This window comes from Papio anubis, chromosome 7, assembly GCF_008728515.1.
Source record: "Papio anubis isolate 15944 chromosome 7, Panubis1.0, whole genome shotgun sequence".
Lineage (NCBI taxonomy): Eukaryota > Metazoa > Chordata > Mammalia > Primates > Cercopithecidae > Papio > Papio anubis.
This window is the reverse complement of record NC_044982.1, coordinates 144,227,186-144,246,499: the sequence shown is the minus strand read 5'-3', so window position 1 is coordinate 144,246,499 and position 19,314 is coordinate 144,227,186. Positions and strand designations below refer to the sequence as shown.

The window sequence follows — 19,314 nt, the reverse complement described above, 5'->3', positions numbered from 1 at the left end:
AGGTTAATACTTCAACTATTTTGCAGTTTAGATGTCAGTAAGTATATCATGGTTAGCTTCTGGGAGCTTGAGGGTTTTTTTTCCTTTTTTGTTTTTTGTTTTGTTTTGTTTTGTTTTTGAGACAGGGTCTTGCTCTGTTGCCCAGGCTGGAGTGCAGTGGCGTGAGCAGGGCTCACCATAGCCTTGGCCTCCTGGGCTCAAGCAATCCTCCCAACTCAGCCTCCCTAGGGCTACAGCCCAGCTAATGTTTTGGCGCGGAGGGGGCAGCAGATCCAAAGTGCTGGGATTACAGGCGTGGGCCACCACGCCCAGCCTGAGTAATTTGTTTTAATCTCCTTTAATTTTATTTTGAGATGGAGTCTCGCTCTGTCGCCCCCAGGCTGGAGTGCAATGGGAGGCCAAGGTGGGCGGATCACGAGGTCAAGAGATAGAGACCATCCTGGCCAACATGGTGAAACCGTGTCTCTACTAAAAAGACAAAATTTAACTGGGCGTGGTAGCTCGTGCCTGTAGTCCCAGCTACAGGAGGCTGAGGCAGGAGAATTGCTTGAACCTGGGAGGCGGAGGTTGCAGTGAGCCAAGATCATGCCAGCCTGGGTGCACTCCAGCCTGGGTGACAGAGCGAGACTCCATCTCAAAAACAAAACAAAAAAACCCGAGAGAGCATTTTGGAGGTTGCTGTTTAGTGAGAAATCAAGCAAGGGAATCCAGGCGGAGAAAACCAGATGGCACTAACATTCCAGGTCAAACCAAACCAGGAGGGGTGAGGCAGTGCCCTTGTGAATGCCTCCTGAGAGTTCCTCTGGTTCAAAGGAAGGTTAAAGGTGGAAAGATGAGGGTGGGGGTGCAGGAATCTCTCCAGTGGTAGAAGGGATATTTCCTACGGAGAAGTAAAAAGTGCCTCCAGCCAGACAGAATAATGGACTAAAAAGGAGTTTTTAATATTTTAATTTTATTGGAGGAAAACATCTCCTAACATCCTTGCACCCTGGTTTTCACCTGCAGGGACACTGAACGCCTAGTTTCTATTCAGTCCTGGGCTGCTTTTTCCAGGGAACTTCTAGATGTGGTACTGCATTTACAGTAACACTGTCTGCTCCCAGTTGATCTTATAACATCTGGTGTATTCAATAACTTTATTAAATTAGAAAAATAATATTTTCCACTTTTGAAATCCAGACCATCACACAAATAGAACTAGATTTTGCATGCGGAATGAATATTTTATTACTAGGGTATAAAAATAAAATACAAAATAATTTTAAAACAGAACTTAAAACACTGTACAAAGCTTTAATATGATACAAATGGGAAAATTAAATAAATAATTACACTTTTCTGTACAGGTGGCCTATACAAAAGCACTCCAGGTTTCTGCCAATACTCTGTCCTTGGTTGCCTGAGCAAAATCGTATAAAGGGAGCTGCTTGGAAGGAAAGGAACACAATGAAACACCTCTGGAGGTATTTCAAAGAGTAGTTTCTCATCTCTCTGATTTCAGGAAGAGGAGAAGAGAGGGAGAGAAAAGTGGAATTATTAAAGTCATCTAACTCATTGGTCTTGTTCAACAAGAAAGAATTCTGGTTTGTGGCTGAATCTGATTTAACAGCTGCCAATAGCTGATGACTTCTAAGATGTATATCTAATTCAAAACTAGATGCTCCCCCCTCCCTCTTTTTTTCCTAAAAGCTGGGAACTTGTAAGTAAATGGCCTAGTGAAATAGACACTGGCTATTTTAGAAAAAGGGTCAGGAGGTGGACCAGGAACTATGTATCAGGGAGAAGTAAGCGAGGCACAAGCCCAGGTCATCTAGGCTGTGTTTATTCAGTCCACCCAATCCAATTTCAAAGCCCCAAGTGGGCCAGGGTTACCTTTATCTTCCCACCTTTGTATTTCCGAAAGCTTTCTCACCTCAGTGGACTACTTTGTCTGATGAATAGTTCAAAGAGAACATTGTTTTGGAAAAAGTCCCAAGGGCTTTCCCCTGCCTGGGTAGCTCCCTACGATAAGTCAAATTCAAGTTCTGGTAGCCTTGTCTACCCCTCGTAGGCGAGTGAAGAATGCCCACAGAGTCCAGATGTGGTGAAATGCTGCGCATGGATTCCTCAGGATTTAAACTGCATATTATTAGAGAAAAAGAGCATTCTATGGCAAGGGTAGTCTATATAAAAACTTGGTTTACTCAGTGTTTTTAATTAGGCGAGTGAACACTTATGTACATAATATTGAATAATATTAAACTAATAAAAAGAGAGGTAAAATTCCTATCCATTGTAATTGTAAAATTATGTCATCAGCAAATTCTATAGTCACATGGGCTCAAAGACCTGCCTCATCCACTCTTGTTCCCTAGGTCAAGGAACCCAGAGCCAGGGTACCTGGGAGGCATGGTCAGCATCGCCAGTGCACATACATTCTGTGCCCATACTACCACTAACGCTCCCAGCTGAAGAGGAGGCAGAAAACCGTTACGTTGCACAAGGCCATGAAAGGAAAGGCTCCACTACTTTTACATGTTACCTTAAGACCAAAGATCCAGCAAAGTCTAAGGCAATACGCTACTCATTACTGAGTCATGTTACTTTTTTGCTATTCAGTGTCTTGAGATTGTGTGGAAATTCAAGGTGACCTGATCTTGTCACATACTTTAATTTTCTGATCCAAATTTGCTGAAAGGGAATAATTAAACATTAAGCTTACATATTTTTTTAATTAGGAGCAGATAATCACAACTGAATTAGAAGACGTCTTAATGGGCATAAACTTTATTTTTGTTTTACTTTTTTTTTTTTTTTTTTTGAGACGGAGTCTTGCTCTGTCGCCCAGGCTGGAGTGCAGTGATGTGATCTTGGCTCACTGTAATCCTCCGCCTCCCGGGTTCAAGTGATTCTCCTGCCTCAGCCTCCTGAGTAGCTGGGACTATGGGCGCCCGCCACCACACCTGGCTAATTTTTTGTATTTTCAGTAGAGACAGGGTTTCACCCTGTTAGCCAGGATGGTCTCGATCTCCTCACCTCGTGATCTGCCCGCCTCAGCGTCCCAAAGTGCTGGGATTACAGGCGTTGAGCCACTGCGCCCGGCCTTGTTTTACTTTTTAAAATTTCTGTGAGCTGCTCTAGAAAACTAAAGGGCCAAAACTTTACTGTCATAATTCCACGTTCAGTCAGGGATTTCTCAGAATTGCGGTGTGCAGCATCCAGACTCCCCTTTATGTGGCTGGGGATCCCTGTGCCGTGTCCTGGGCTTACCTAAGAACTACAGGAATTCCCCATGTGCTTCCTACAGTTTTTCTAGCAGTGTGGGTAATGGACTCTGAAGGTTCCTGAGACTTTGTTAAACTTCTCATAATTCCAGAGGGAAGGCCAAAATATTAAGAATACTCAATGACAGGCTAAGTTTCCATCTACTTCCTTATCTCAAGTCACACACCAGAGTTCCACTGGGTGAGGACAGGGAAGTGGAATGTCCCAACAGCCTCTTAGGGTTTTCATGCATTAATCCCCCCATATGGGCTGATGGTTGGAACTGCCTTTAGTTCTCTAAGTAAAGGTCTAAAAATGCACCTGTGGTTTCTGAACTTGGGTATATGCTGATACATAAGGACTACCATGGAAGTTACATGCCTTAATCCTGTAATACTTTCATGTGGTATCATTCTGCTAATATATTGTCTACAGAGCCAAACCCCAAGTTACACAGTGCAACAGTACTTGTCAACCACTCCATCTCCTCAGTGACACAGGTGCTAAAGTACCTCTCCCCTGAGGCAAAGTCCCCACACATCTGTGGTAAGTGCACATCAACAGAAATGGGCAGATTTTGAAAGTGAATGCAAACAACTTAATTCCAAAATACATAAACATGACAGAAATCTAACATATGCCATGTTTTGATCAATATAAAGGAATATGTTTTTAACGTATAAAAAACTTTGATCTCCAAGACTAAATCTAGACTTATCTACAAATAAATAAATTTTAAAACAGCCAGGGGAAAATGCATTTTTCCCCTGAGTCTCACTAAATCGTTCTGAATTCTGCTTCTCCTATCACCAATTCCTAATGTCATGTTAGAATGTAGAATTGTCTGCTCTTGGGAAAAATAAAGCGTCTGTTTTTAATTCAAAGCTCTTGGGTATAGAAAAACTAATTACGGTTTTAGCTATCTGTGTCTGAGTTTGTAAAACATGCACCAATGTACACTTTCTCCTTGTAGACTGAATGCAACTATAGAAATATTAGCATAAAAAATATGTGGCCTGGAAGAAATCTCCGATGATGCTGAAGAACCTCAAGTTCCCATGATGGCTAGGAGTCAAGAGAAGGAGACGCTGCACACCTAAGTGCTGAATTAGCAGCCGAGGCTTTAGTGTTTGAAAGCAAATAATATAAAGTGAGTAATGACTACAGTGGGTGTCAATTACCATTTTGCTACTTATGTAGGACTCGATTAACTTGGCAACTTCTACAAAAAACATTCACGTCACAACATGCAACTTAGAAAACAGTTAATGTAACTGTGCCACTGTCAGCAAGGCCAGCTTGCATACCAGAGTGAAGAATGAGAGTACCTGTCTGCCTAGGGCTTAACATTCAAAGACATTTATAATCTGTGTTTTAAGGTTAAATTTTATATGACCCAGTTTTCCTTCTTTGTTCACTATCCACTAAAATTAAATGCCTCTATGCTGTGCAAGAAATCACAATGTATGATTTTACTATTTCAACCAATCCATAGACCCTGGGGATTTGGCAGCAGAATTCAGGAGAAATGCTACCTAAAGTGATTGAGCTGTTGCTAATTCTACCTTCTGTTCCACTCAAGTACTTTCAGGGACTAACAAGGGAAGGCGAGGGCAACCGTGACTGACTAGGTAACCGGCTATTCTATTGTGACAGAAGAAACCAGGCAGTACTTGATTTTCAAAAGATAATTTTAACTGCTGCCCTATACTACTTTTAGCATAGTTTGGCTTGACCTTAATAGCCATGTCCCTCATCTTAGGTAGAATAACCAAATCAGTTTAAAATTACTTGATCTATGTCACTGAAACCTGAAATATGCCATCACTAAGAGAACCCCCAAATAAAAAATAAAGAACTAAAAAACACAACCAAACCGAATCAAACCAAAAACCTCATTCTCTGTATCATACTTTAAAACAAAAATAAAAATCCCTGCGTCACAGGTGCTTGCTCAGGGCTGCCAACTTCTATTTTTCGCCTGACAGACATCTAAAAGTACAAACTATGCTTGTAAAAACCAAAAAGTAAATGTCTACATAGGACGGTACTTATAAGCGGACCTACTGATACCACCTGTGATATAATTAGTCTGTTTTCTTTTGAAAGTATCAGAGCAGAAACGTCTTTGGTTAATTCTTTCCTCTACATGCAAAATAACATATTCTTACACGATGAGACTGTTTCTCTCTGGATCTTGATGAGTTCATCAAGGCCATTTAGAAAAGGGGACAACACACTAGAAAAGCTGAGATAAAAATGGAAGGAACCAAGAAAGAGAGAAAACATTCAGTTGCCACGTTCCCATCGTTGTCAGTTCCAACCGCCGGCAGAGAAATGCCAGTAAGAAATAAAATCTCACACACATACCACAGTTGTAGCCTCATCAGCTTTTCCAATGATTACTACTAGCATATTTCTGACTAAAGAGGTCGGGATTTAAAGCTAGCTACTTTTAGCAACAGAAATATGATAATTTCTTCATTATTCCCCCAATCCCCTGCAAAAAAAATGAGATGAAAAGAGGAAAGTAGAATGGCAACTTTTAAGAAATGTTTCTAAAATCTGTCAGACTCATCATTATCATCCCAGTTTATCCACTGTAACTATAAGGACAGAACTATGTGATTAACATGACAAATCTTTGAACCAGTATTACAAGCATGTCCCCGTAAGTTTTTCCCTATTAAAATCTTTTTGAAATGAAAATTAAATTAAAGAACCTATCTTGGCTTGTTAAATACTGCCAACCCTTGCATTGTACACAGGGAAGGCAAGAAGACTGAGGTGTCACATGCCAAGAACATATTTTCAGAAAATGAAGATAGGCAAGGCCCAAGTATACATGAGGCACACAATAGAAAAGGAATTTCGCCATCTGTGATCTCGAAATTACAAATGGAGAATGACAAAGAATGAGTCTATATAAGGATATGTCTCTCTATATATTTATAAATATTTATATAATTTACCATGAAGACATGCAAGTAGTGTTACAGCAACTATTATACAATATAATACAGAAGGACTGGACTTCCAATATTACAGTTGCTTTAGATAAACAGCAAATATGTCTTATCTATTGCATTCCTCTGTAGTGTTTGAAACTGGAGAGAAATTAAGATTCCACACTATGCTACATTTCTTATAAGAGACGTTAGATGCCTCAATGGTGTTCTGAGTTTGTTTTTTTAAAAAGCTCAACACAGATAAAGAGAACAAGAGAAGTTCAGTGCAGCTTCAGGGCAGCTTTGATGCAGCATTAGAAGATGTTCACTTGGGGAGGAAATGTATTTCTTTCTTTTTTTTTTGTTTCCCAATTCAACTGTGTTAGGTTTGGCAGCAAACACAAGGTCAAACAGAAAGCACAGATGTTTGCTAGAAGGCAAATTTCAACAGCAAGCAGACCAATTTACCTGACCTTAATAAGGTCTTTACAACACAAAACACCTAGAGAGTATAAAAGAGCCCATTTTAAAAGTCTGGTAGACTTTTTGCCTGATTCCTATTAGAAGAGTGAGATTAGAACAAGTATCTTTCTCTTTACAGCTTCATGAATTGAGATTATATGAAAATCAGGCCAAGAAGCCCAAATATTGAACTAAAACACAGGAGAAGCAGGTAATAAAACATTAAAAAAGAAATATTTAGCCTAAATTTATTTCCCCAGATATTAATTCCTTACTGGCTAAATGTAGAAAATACAAAGTTTGAGGATTCTAAGCCTCAATAATATATCTAATTGATTTCTAAATCTCAAGTCACATTCCAAAGCATTGCTTCCCTTGTATCGTCCTGGAGGCTGATACCACAAACAGCTGGAACCCAGAAGACTCAAGGAAGCAGCTCACTCTGGGCAGTTTCCTTCTCAGGTTTCTAAAGGAGGACACTTAACAGGGAGGAAGGGGCATCTTCTATCTTGAAGGCTATTACCCCACACTTACTTTCTCTCCCTAAACACTAAAGCCTGCAAAGTAGCTCTAGTTAGACTTTTCTTTCCTTTACCTAAGTTTCTTGTTTTTCATAATAAAAACGTAGTAGGTTAAGACCTGTTACTTTAAAAAAAAAACAAAATCAGGGACCTGAAAAAAAGTAATTGGATTTGATAGTACAATTAGGACCATAAAATAAAAGCAGAGAGACTGAATCAGATGAGACATACTAAACTTTAAAAAAAAAATCTGAACTCCAGGGAGGGTACTGGGAATGAGGCAAAGGAAAGGTGTTCATTCTCAATACACGAAATAAACACACAAGCCAAATATACATGAGTACTGGCTCCCTGGCAACAGACTTCTTACAAAATCTAATATCTGATCAATGACTCTCCAGGGGGGGAAAGTTTTGAATGAAAATATCAAACAAGAAGTTTCACTTTTGCTATATAATCTTTGAGTTGAGGCTTAAAAAAATTAGGCAACCCCCCTAAAATTCCATTCTATCTCCTATCCTCAACTCTTTTGTTTCAAAGGCAGCTTAAAAAATGAGAGCTCATTTTAATGAGTTTCTCCCCCTTGGATTTTTGCTCTGTTTTTCCTTCTTGTACAAAGACATTGATTCCTAATCTGCCTGCTGCCTGCCTTAGGTAATTCCTTATCATGTATTTATGTCTTCTTATAAATAATTGATCATGTTACTTTCTTTTGCAAGAGAAGATCAACACTGATTTTTTTAAGTAGACAGTACAGGGACACACATGCATCAGGTTTAGGAGGAAGATCTCACACCTTTCAAAGAGATGCAGCCTGGCTCCTATCTGCTGAGTTTACTGGCTGGCTTACTCTTCCCTGGGGGGGTTTTAGTGCTGGCTGAGTGGTGGTGAAGGCTGCCGGATCCTTTCAGGCCATTCTTGCTGGGTTTGCAATGCTCCTGTTGGCAGGACCTCCTGGAGGAGGAAGATCCTGAGTGGCTGGGAGGTGACTTGCTTCTCCCCAGATGTGGGGATGAACTCCTCTGGTCATGGTGGGGCCGTCCAGCCCTAGATGGTGAGGAACTAGACGTGCGAGGCAAGGATGAGCTTCGAGGAGAGGCACTGGGACTCCTGCGAGGGACAACTGGACTCTTGGGTGGTGTTTTTGCATTGTGAGGAGATCCTGGACTCTTGGACTGACTAGTGCTCCGGGGTTTCTGAGATCCATTTTGAAGAATTTGGGCCAGGCGGGAGAAAAGGTCTGAGTCGGAGTTACTACTCCCTAGGACTTTGTATCTGCGTAGCCTTAAAAGAACAGAGAAAATATATTTTTATTTTAATTCATTTCAAGTGTGCCTAAAAAGTCACAATGTCCCAAAATCATAATGTGAATGTGTAGAAATCAGAAAATAGACTAACAGGATACAGGGTTACTCTACTATATACTAGTTGTATGACCCTGGAGAAATTCTTTAATCTTTCCCTGCTTTCAATGGGAATACTGTCTGTCTCATAGGGTCACTGAACAGACCAAGGGCAGTGACCCAAGTACTTAGATGAACATCTGCCATGAAGAAGCCCTTAAATGATATTAGTTCCTTTCCTCCTACGCCATGTTTTACTCTGCTAATTTTCAGATGAATGTAATTAATTGTCTCTAGCATGTTAGCACATAAGACAGAGAGTAAACTATATTGTGTAAGGATGCTAGGACAGGAATCTTACAAACACAAAATCCCACAACGTACGTGTTTTTTTTTAATTTTCTTTTTTCTGCCAAGGCTCTGTCACCCCTAAGTCTTCAACATGAACTACACTAAGCAACAGGAGGAACTAGAGATAAATGTACATTCCACTCATTTAATAATTTCCAAGAGAAAAGAGTAGTCATTGGTTTCTGTGGAGCTCAGTTTGTATTCCTGTTAATAGCCTGGGATTAAGGAGGGTGGATGCTGGAACTGACTGCCCCCCACCCCCTCACACTGGCAACTGAGCTTGGGCCTCAAGCTGTACCTGTAGTGCACCTGTAGTGCACACCTGGCTAATTTTTGTAGAGACAGTTTTGCCACATTGCCCAGGCTGGTCTCAAACTCCTGGGCTCTAGCAATCCTCCTGTCTCAGCCTCCCAAAGTGCTGGGATTACAAGCATGAACCATAGCGCCTGGCCCTTGGGCCTCAGAATTCTAAGAGTATTCATATGAACAGCAAATGTGTTTCTTGTCCTAAATGTCTTTCTGATTTGGCCTAAGAATCAAAGAAAATGGAACATATAAAAGTGTCTTTATGAACTATAAAGCAGTGGTCCCCAACCTTTTTAGCACCAAGGACCAGTTTCGTGGAAGACAATTTTTTTCCACGACGGGGGGAGGAGGGGCAAGGATGGTTTTGGGATGAAACTGTTCCACCCCAGATCATCAGGCATTAGTTAGATTCTCATAAGGAGCACACAACCTAGATCCCTCCCATGTGCAGTTCACAACAGGGTTCGCGCTTCTATGGGAATGTGATGCCACTGCTGATCTGAGAGGAGGCAGAGCTCAGGCAGTAGTGCTCACCTCCTGCCGTGCAGCCCTGGGGCCAGGGGACTGCTATACAGCAGTCTACAATATATTTTAGTGGCAATGCCAAATTATGTAGTGAGAAGGACCCTAGGGCCCCTGTAATAATAAAATTATGCTAATAGAAAGTATACAGCAAAGGAATAGACAAATGAATGGAACAGAGCATTGAATCCAAAAAACATTTCCCATGTTTCTATGGGAAATTAGTATTAAGATATCACTAACTACTTGGAAAAAAACTTCACATCATATATAATGATAAACTTTAGATAGACAATACATTTATACACAAAGCACAAAACTCTAAAGGTACAGGAAATTACTACCTTTTAAAAAAATATTAGGTTTGAAGGACCTTCCTACGCATGATATAAAACACAATTAATAAAAAAAAATTCAGTTCCATGAACACTAAACTTTTGTATCAAACAAAAGGCACTACAACCCAAGTTAAATTCAGACTAGGATAAAATATCTTTGATATAATTTGTAGAGAAGGGGGTTAGTTACAGAAAGTAACCCAGGCCGGGTGCGGTGGCTCACATCTGTAATTCCAGCACTTTGGGGGGTTGAGGTGGGTGGACAGCTTGAGGTCAGGAGTTTGAGATCAGCCTGGCCAACATGGCAAAACCCTGTCTCTACTAAAATACAAAAAATTAGCTGGACGTGGTGGCGGTGCCTGTAATCCCAGCTACTCGGCAGGAGAATCACTTGAACTTGAGAGGCAGAGGTTGCAGTGAGCCAGGACTGCACCACTGCACTCCTGCCTGGGCCACAGAGCAAGATTCCATCTCAAAACAACAACAACAACAGTAACCCAATAGAATGTTTTGACATGAAGATAGCCAACAACTCATAAAACGATCCTCCCACCTCAGCCTCCTGAGTAGCTGGGAATACAGCTGTGTAGCACCCATGCCTGGCTAATTCTTATAGAGATGAGGTTTCACCATGTTGCCCAGGCTGGTCTCAAACTTCTGGGTTCAAGCAATCTGCCTGCCTCAGCCTCCCAAAGTGCTGGGATTACAGGTGTGAGCCACCACATTTGGCCCTGGAAAGCACTCTTCACTGGTTTACCACCTCCCGATATTTTCCCCTCTTCCTCAAAATATGAACATTCTGTGGTCAAATATATCATGATAATATTTAAATAAAAAGTATAGCATGCAGTAGATACTAAAGCAGTGTCTTTACTATGTATGGTTGTACATACCATCAGACCTACGGAAATCTTCTATAGGATTTTTTTGGTTTAATTCATTATAACCAAGATAAACAGCACTGTTACCAGGGTCCATTTATCAAATCATGGACCATGTGTTCTTCACTAGCATTTGACATCATATTTGAAGCACTAGGAATCTGTCTCCCCACCTAGGCAACTCCACTGGCAGAATCTGTCTGATGTAATTATCTTGGAAATCTGGAGTCTACCGAAGGCTTGCAACTTCCAGGAGAAGGCTTGGACTGTCAATAACAGTTAATTTTAGTCTATTTCAGATCTTAGCACATCCCCCATTCCTGGCCCTGTGGCAGGCAGTTGTGCACTTATTTCTGGAGCAGTTTGCACACAGCTTACAAGAAGCAGGTGGGCAAAAAGAACCCTGTCCTCCAATTACTGGGAATCTGTGCTCTGATTACTCATAGCTGGTTCTGATCACAGAAGAGCAGAGAAAGAGGTGGGTAGTCATTCTTACATTTTTCCCTATTGTTACAAACTGGTTCTCCTCTGGCTGAAGTAACTTCTAGGGGATTAAAAGGGCCAGTGCTCTTTTTTTCCTTCCCTCATTTTTCTTTTTTCCCTTCTTCGGAGCCAGATATTAAAGACTTGTGTATTCAAAACCAACCACATATACTGGGGAAATCAGAAAGCTATTATGCTTAGCCAGAAAAAAATACAGGCTTAGAAAAGGTCTGAGACCTTAGGTTTACATCTCAGGGTGGTCCTCAGCACAGAGACAGTCTACAACCATCAAAAAACAAACAAATTAGCTAGGTGTGCTGGCATGCACCTGTAGTTCCAGCTACTCAGGAGGCTGAGGCAGGAGGATCACTTGAGCCCAGGAGTTAGAGGCTGCAATGAGTCATGATTATTCCACTGCACTCCAGCCTGGGTGACAGAGTGAGACCCTGTCTCAAAAACAAAAAGAAACAAAAACAACCCCCAGCAAATCCTGAGGAAAGGGGAAAATCTTATTTTCAGAGTTACCATATTATTAGATTCAAATATCCAATTTTCAACAAAAAAAAAATAATAAAAAAAAAAACTAGAAACAGGAAGGCATGGTCCATTCAAAGGAAAAAAAAATCAACAGAAATTGTATCTGAAAAAGACCTGATGGCAAATCTACTAGACAAAGATTTTGAAACAACTATCTTAAGGATGCTCGAAGAACTAAAGAAAGACACGAAGAAAGTCAAGAAAACAACGTGTGAACAAAATGGAAATATCAATAAGAGACAAAAAACCTAACAGGAATCAAAAAAAATGGAACTGAAAAGTACAATCACTAAAATAAAAAATTCACTAGAGGAATTCAAAAGCAGATCTGAGCAGGCAGAAGAAAAAAAACAGCAAACTTGAAGACAGGACAATGGAAAGTATTGAGTCTGAGGTACAGAAAAAAAAGGAATAAAGAAAAGTAAACAGAGAGTAAAGGGCCTGTGGGGCCATCACGCAGACCTGCATGCACACTGTGGGAGTTCCAGAAGGAGAAGAGAGTAAGAGGCAGAGAGAATACTTAAAAAAAAAAAAAAAAAAAAAAAAAGGCTGCAGACTCCCCAAAAGTCGTAAGAGACATGAATATACAACATCCCAGAAGTTCAACAAACTCGAAGTAGGATGAACTCAGAGACCCACAATGAGACACATTATAATCAAACTGTCAAAAGACAAAGACAGAGAATCTTGAGATTCTCAAAAAAATGATCAGAACACTTCTCACCAGAAACACTGGAGGCTGGAAGTACTTTAGTACTTTAAAGTACTTCTTTTAAAATACTACAAGAACTGTCAACTAAGAATCTTGTATCTGACAAAACTGTCCTTCAAAAATGAGGGAGAAATTAAGACATTCTCAAATAAAAGCTAAGGGAGTTTGTTACCACCAGACCTGCCTTGCAAGAAATGCTAAAGGGAGTCCTGTAGGTTGAAATGAAAGGATGCCACACAGGAACTTGAAGCCATATGAAGAAATAAAGATCTTAATAAAGGCAAACACATGGACAATTATAAAAGCTAGTATTTTTGTAAGAAGTCTATAACTCCACTTTTTGTTTTCTGCATTATTTAGGAGACCAATACTTTCTTTTTCTAACATTGGTTTGTAACTCCACGTTTTGTTTTTTACATAATTTAAGATATTAATGCATTTAAAAAAGTATTAGTTTATGTGTTTGAACACACAATGTATAAAGATGTAATTCTGTAACATCAACAACTGACAGTTGTGGAGACGGAGACTGAACGGAGCAGAGTTACTGCATGATATTGAAGTTAAGCTCATATAAATCCAAATCAATGTTACAGCTTTAGAACTGAAGTGTAACACAACAATGTGAATGTACTTAATACCACTGAACTGTACACTTAAAAAAGACACAGCTGGGCACAGTGGCTCAAGCCTGTAATCCCAGCACTTTGGGAGGCCGAGGCAGGTGGTTCACTTGGGGCCAGGAGTTTGAGACTAGCCTGCCCAACATAGCGAAACCCTGTCTCTAGTTTAAAAAAAAAAAAAAAATTAGCCTGATGTGGTGGCAGGTGCCTGTAATCCTAGCTACTCGGGTGGCTGAGGCACGAGAGAATCTCTTGAATCCGGGAGGCAGAGGCTGCAGTGAGCTGAGATTGAGCCACTCCACTCCAGCCTGCGTGACAGAGTGAGATTCTGTCTCAAAAACAAACAAACAAAAAGTCAAGATGCTAAATTTTATGTTATGTGCATTTTACCACAATAAATTGGAAAAAATAAAATGATTAACCTGGATCAATCTGATTACTTCCACTGCACTAGGCTGTAAGGCCTGGGAAAGGCAGGAAAGAAAGATACTGAGAAGAGGGTAACACAGAAATGATGCCATTGGTGGAGTACAATAAAGCAGATAGAGAAATGGTGTCACACACTTAACACAGGGAGAGCACACAGCATTACCTGGCTTCTACTCCAGGCCTCGTGGGTGGCTTTCCTGGTGGTGGCCGAGGAAAGAACTGAGATGAAGTTGAGCTATTGACTTGATCTGTGTTGACCCATGAAACTGGCCTTGGAATTTTGCTCTTTCTAGACTGGGAGATGATGGGTGACAGAAAGCTATCTTCAGCTGACCTACTCAGGTGAGAATCTACTGTCAGTCTTGAAAAGGGAGTGAGCACTTCCTCCTCACAAAAGGTAGCAGGAACAGTAGCTAGTTTCTCCTCTAGCAATTTATCAGAGGCACTTGAGAGGTCGCCAAGGAAGGACTTGAATTGTCTTTTTTCCACCAGAAGCTTGACTAGGTCTGGCTGATAAGCTTTCTTTTGGAGGAGCTTTTCTTTTGCAGAAACCGAAGAGGATGATTCCAAAGTTGAGTCGATCTCTTGTGCCAAAACAGGGATTCGGCTGTGTCTAGTTACAAAGGATGACCTAACCATATCCTTCCGGGTTGGGGCACCATGTTCATTCTCTGAAACACAATGAAATAGTTCTCCATTTCTAGGGGCAATTTTCTCTCTCTTACCCTCTTGGTGCAAAAAAGTAGAGAGGTCTCCTTGATGACCCGGCAAGTCTTCACTCATGATGTCATCATCCTTAGATACCTTATTTTTTTGTATTTCTGCCACCTGGCCTATCTGACCTTCAACATGTGGGTCAATGTCTCTGGGAGAAATTTCTGAAGTTCCAACTGTCAGAAGCTTCATTATCTCATTATTTTTGTCTTGATTTGGCACCACACTAAAAGTCTGTGTTTTTGTCACATGAAGAGGTTCAGTAGTAGCTGAGTGATCCTTTTCCACAATTACCAAATCTCCTGGGAGAGAGGAGATCTCCATACAATGCTGCCCTCTACTTAATTTCTCATCTTCATTATCTGACTCTAAAAGGATGCTTTTCTCTTCAGTTTCCCCAGGGAGATTTTCAAATTCTCTCACAACTAGTCTGTTATGATCAGGAAGTTCTTTTGGTCCCAGGTCTTGAGATTTGTTACTTTCTCTAATGTTGGGTAACACGTCATGACCAATGTGATCTATCTGAAGCCCCAAATCTGTTCTGCTTCCTCCACTAGGAGGTTCACCCTCTGTCACAGCCAAGCCAGAGAAGTTTTCCCTTGGAGAGTAAAGTTCCACAGTGGGCTCCATGGGCTGAAGATCTTTCTTCTCTGGCTGCTGACCATAGTGAAAGCTTCCTGAAGTTGACTGTGTAGATGCCACAGAAGGTCTAGGAATTGTAATCTGGAGAAGGGGGAGAAAAAATTAAAATGCAATTATGTAAAATATCAATACAGATGCATGCTGTGAGATTTAACATCTCAAATTCTAATTTATAGGAAGAACACAGATGTTGACCAGGTCTACGCAACTTATATGAAAAATGAACAATTCTGAATAACAATGAATGACACTTAAGCTACCCTACTCAGAAACTGCAGAACAGTCTCTCCCTGTAGGTTTATCCCTGCCCCTTCTTTGGTGTGCTGTATGCTCTGGAAGGCTAATTTATACAGATTGCACCATTTGGGCTTCCTTGCTTTCTGATTTGTGGTTAGATCTGCTCAATGGATGGCACCAACAGACAATCAGAGGGTTAGAGGAAAGAGAGGGCTGGGTAATGATTATCCTTGCTTCCCAGCTGAGGACTGTGGCGCTGGTGACGGCTACATTCCACTATCCTGGCCACAGCTCCCTTCTTGTGGCCTCTCTCTCAGCTACTACCCTCATCAAGTTCTGCTTACACCCACTTCAACTCCCCTTTCAGGACTCATGGTAGGAATGGCTCCCTCTGTTGCTGGTCCCATTGGCTTTCTTAACTCTGCCCATACATCTGTAAAAAATTCCTTACATTAAATTCTCTCCAAGTCCCTTTCAGTATGCCATCTATTTCTTGCCAGAATCTAGATACAGGATTACACGAGAAAATTACTGGCACATAATTGTTCACTGAAAAACTCCAAATTTTCATGCATTTTGTTGTTTTCCATAAATTCTATTAAATACTAGGATTATTATATCTTCCTATAAGTAAAGACATACAAAGATATTTAGTAATGTTTTATGATTTCTCTAATTTTTTCCTTTTTTTTTTTTTGAGACAGGGTCACCGTGTCACCCAGGCTGAAGTATAGTGGTGCGATCTTGGCTTACTGCAACCTCTGCTTTCCAGGCTCAAGTGATCCTCCCACCTCAGCCTCCTGAGCAGCTGGGACTACAGCATGTACCACCACACCTGGCTGATTTTTGCATTTTTTGTAGAGATGGGGTGTCACCATGTTGCCCAGGCTGGTCTCGAACTCCTGAGCTCAAGTGATCCATCTGCCTTGGCCTTCCAAAGTGCTTGGATTACAGGTGTAAGCCACCACACCTGGCCAATTTTTTTTTTTTGCAGGGGGTGGTGTTGTCTTGCTGTGTCACCCAGGCTGGAGAGCAATGATGCAATCTTGGCTCACTGCAACCTCCGCCCCCTGGGTTTAAGTGATTCTCCCTGCCTCAGCCTCCCGAGTAGTTGGGACTACAGGTGCCCGCCACCACACCCAGTTAATTTCTGTACTTTTAGTAGAGATGGGATTTCACCATGTTGGTCAGGCTGGTCTCGAACTTCTGGCATCAGGTGATCCGCCCGCCTTGGCCTCCCAAAGTGCTGGGATTACAGGGGTGAGCCACTGTGCACAGCCCACACCTGGCCAATTTTTAAAGATCAAGCGGGCTGGGCGTGGTGGCTCACGCCTGTAATCCCAGAACTTTGGGAAGCCAAGGCAGGCAGATCACCTGAGGTTGGGAGTTCAAGACCAGCCTGGCCAACATGGAGAAACCCCGTCTCTACTGAAAATACAAAATTAGCCGGGCATGGTGGTACATGCCTGTAATCCCAGCTACTCAGGAGGCTGAGGCAGGAGAATCGCTTGAACTCCGGAGGCGGAGGTTGCGGTGAGCTGAGATTGCACCACTGCACTCCAGCCTGGGCAATAAGAACAAAGCTCCATCTCAAAAAAAAAAAAAAAAATCAAGCCTATGAGAAGTGAAACTCTACCCCTCTTCCACTCAGGTAATTTTAATTCTATATGAGTAAGATTCAACATCTAATAAGAATGTCCTTCCTTAAGATACCTAAAGTTTTTATATTTTCATATCACCTAAAGTGACATGTAAGCAGGCTGAAAATAACTATATAAACTGATAAAGAAAAAAAGTCTTTTTGAGAAATCAAGTAAGTTCAAATCACTTAATGAGACCCATTAAGTTCTAGAAAAACTATAGAAATTGGTCTGAATACAATGCAAAATAAATTTGGATTAGTCATGGGAGATTTAGAGTCAATCTCTAGTCCAAAGACACCAAGAAACCATGTGGTTCCAGGGTCAGCTAAGATGTTTATATCTATTTCACTTCGTGTCAGGAATACTATTAGTTGGACATGGATATGTAAAGCTCATGGACATGCAAATCTTGTCCTAAGTCCAGCCCAGGAAAAATACACCTAACTAATGTCCTGGAATAGCTCCCAAATGCAACCAGGGTCCTGAGGATCTTTCAGGCTAATCCAAGACAGGCAATCTGGGTTTAGATCTAAACTCTTAGCATAAGCGCAAATCTAAAATTACCTTGGGGAAAAAGCATTAGGTTCTATTGGTGCTGTTTTCCTTCAGGAAGTTATCTCATACTTCTGTTTTAATTATTCTAAAATAAATTTAGACAGATGGCAATTTTCTAGTATATTTTGAAAGTGATTTTGAAATCTAAAATTTATAGTAATTCACTTTTCAAAATTTACTTTAGTAAATGGACCCAAAAGTGACCATGATAAGAAAAGCAAATGTAAAATTATATTAAATGTCAAATAACAGGGAGATGATAACCTATATCCAAAATCGGGCCAGGTGTGGTGGGTCACAACTATAATCCCAGCACTTTGGGAGGCCAAGGCAGGCTGATCACCTGAGGTCAGGAAAGTGAGACCATACTGGCCAACATGGTGAGACCCTGTCGCTACTAAAAATACAAAAATTAGCCAGGCGTGGTGGTGGGCGCCTGTAATCCCAGCTACTCAGGAGGCTGAGGTGGGAAAACTGCTTGAACCTGGGAGGTGGAGGTTGCAGTAAGCCAAGATCGTGCCACTGTACTCCAGCCTGTGCGACAGAGGCAGACTGCTAGACTCTGTCTCCAAAAAAAAAAAAAAAAAAAAAAAACCAAACAAAAAACAAAAAAACAGTCACCTCATTATTACATGTAATTCTAACTACATCAGCCAAAATGAACAGGGCAGTGCAATAAAAATAATACTTTAGGCCGGGCACGGTGGCTCATGCCTGTAATCCCAGCACTTTGAGAGGCTGAGGTAGGTGGATCATCTGAGGTCAGGAGTTCGAGACCAGCCTGGCCAACATGGTGAAACCCTGTCTCTACTGAAAATACAAAAATTAGCTGGGCGTGATGGCGGGCACCTGTAATCCCAACTACTCCGGAGGCTGAGGCAGGAGAGTGGCTTGAACCCGGGAGGCGGAGACTGCAGTGAGCTGAGATCGTGCAACTGCATTCCAGCCTGAACAACAGAGCGACACTCTGTCTCAAAACAAAACAAACCAACAAAAACTCCATTGGTCTTCTGAGATTGAAGCTAGGGTTGAATTTCTACAGTTCTGAGATTAACTCATTTGAGATTCAGGATATAAATGTGTATATATGTATGGTATAAAAAAAAGAGTGACAATCTTATACATAGAAAATATATATGAGCCAAGCAAGCATGGTGGCCTGTGCCTATAATTCCAGCTACTCAAGAGGCTGAGGCAGGAAGATTGCTTGAGCCCAGGAGTTTAAGACCAGCCTGGGCAACATAGCAAGACCCCGACTCAAAACAAAACAAAACAAAAACAAAAACAGAAAAAAAACCCAACAATAAAAATATATACGAATCACCAGACAGGAGAATTTTTCTTGAAAAGATTCTGAGCAATTATGATAAACTGTGCATAAACTACTCTCTTATAATATTTTCATAGTACTTTAAATTTCATAAGATATTGCCTAGATCATTTTTACAAACCCCATTTCATAGCTCCTTTGTATTTTAATTGGGTACTATTATAATTTGATTATTATTATTCTTATTTTTTTAGAGACAGAGTCTTGCTCTGTCACCCAAGCTAGAGTGCAGTCGTGCAATCATAGGTCACTGCAGCCTCCAACTCCTAGGCTCAAGCAATCCCTCCACCTCAGACTCCCAAGTAGCTGAGACTACAGGCATGCGGCACCACACCAGCTAATTAAAAAAATTTTTTTTTGCACAGACAGGGTCTCACTATGTTGCCCAGGCTGGTCTTGAACTCCTGGGCTCAAGAGATCTTCCTGACTAGGCCTCCCAAAGTGCTGGGATTACAGATATGAGCCAAGTGTGCCCAGTCAGAGTACTATTACTA

General features: G+C 41.1%; 1 protein-coding gene and 1 long non-coding RNA gene across 11 annotated transcripts in view; one reads left to right on the top strand and one right to left on the bottom strand.

Annotated features, from left to right (window-relative positions):
• The first annotated feature begins 581 nt into the window (after positions 1-581).
• LOC103885785 lies at positions 582-5,114 on the top strand. The gene is made up of 2 exons (XR_649073.4): positions 582-1,463; positions 4,217-5,114. It is a non-coding gene; the product is annotated as an uncharacterized LOC103885785 (long non-coding RNA).
• TTBK2 (tau tubulin kinase 2) overlaps positions 1,203-19,314 on the bottom strand; it is a 177,536-nt gene continuing 159,424 nt past the window's right edge. For 9 of the 10 annotated variants that reach the window (XM_021940500.2, XM_017960565.3, XM_017960564.3 and 6 more), the window contains 2 exons: positions 13,863-15,136; positions 6,890-8,458 (listed from right to left, as the gene is read on the bottom strand). In XM_021940500.2, the coding sequence (XP_021796192.1) occupies positions 7,996-8,458; positions 13,863-15,136 (1,737 nt within the window). In that variant the 3' untranslated portion in view covers positions 6,890-7,995. Of the gene's footprint in view, positions 8,459-13,862; positions 15,137-19,314 lie in introns of all 10 variants that reach the window. The other variant, XM_017960562.3, reaches the window with a different exon arrangement.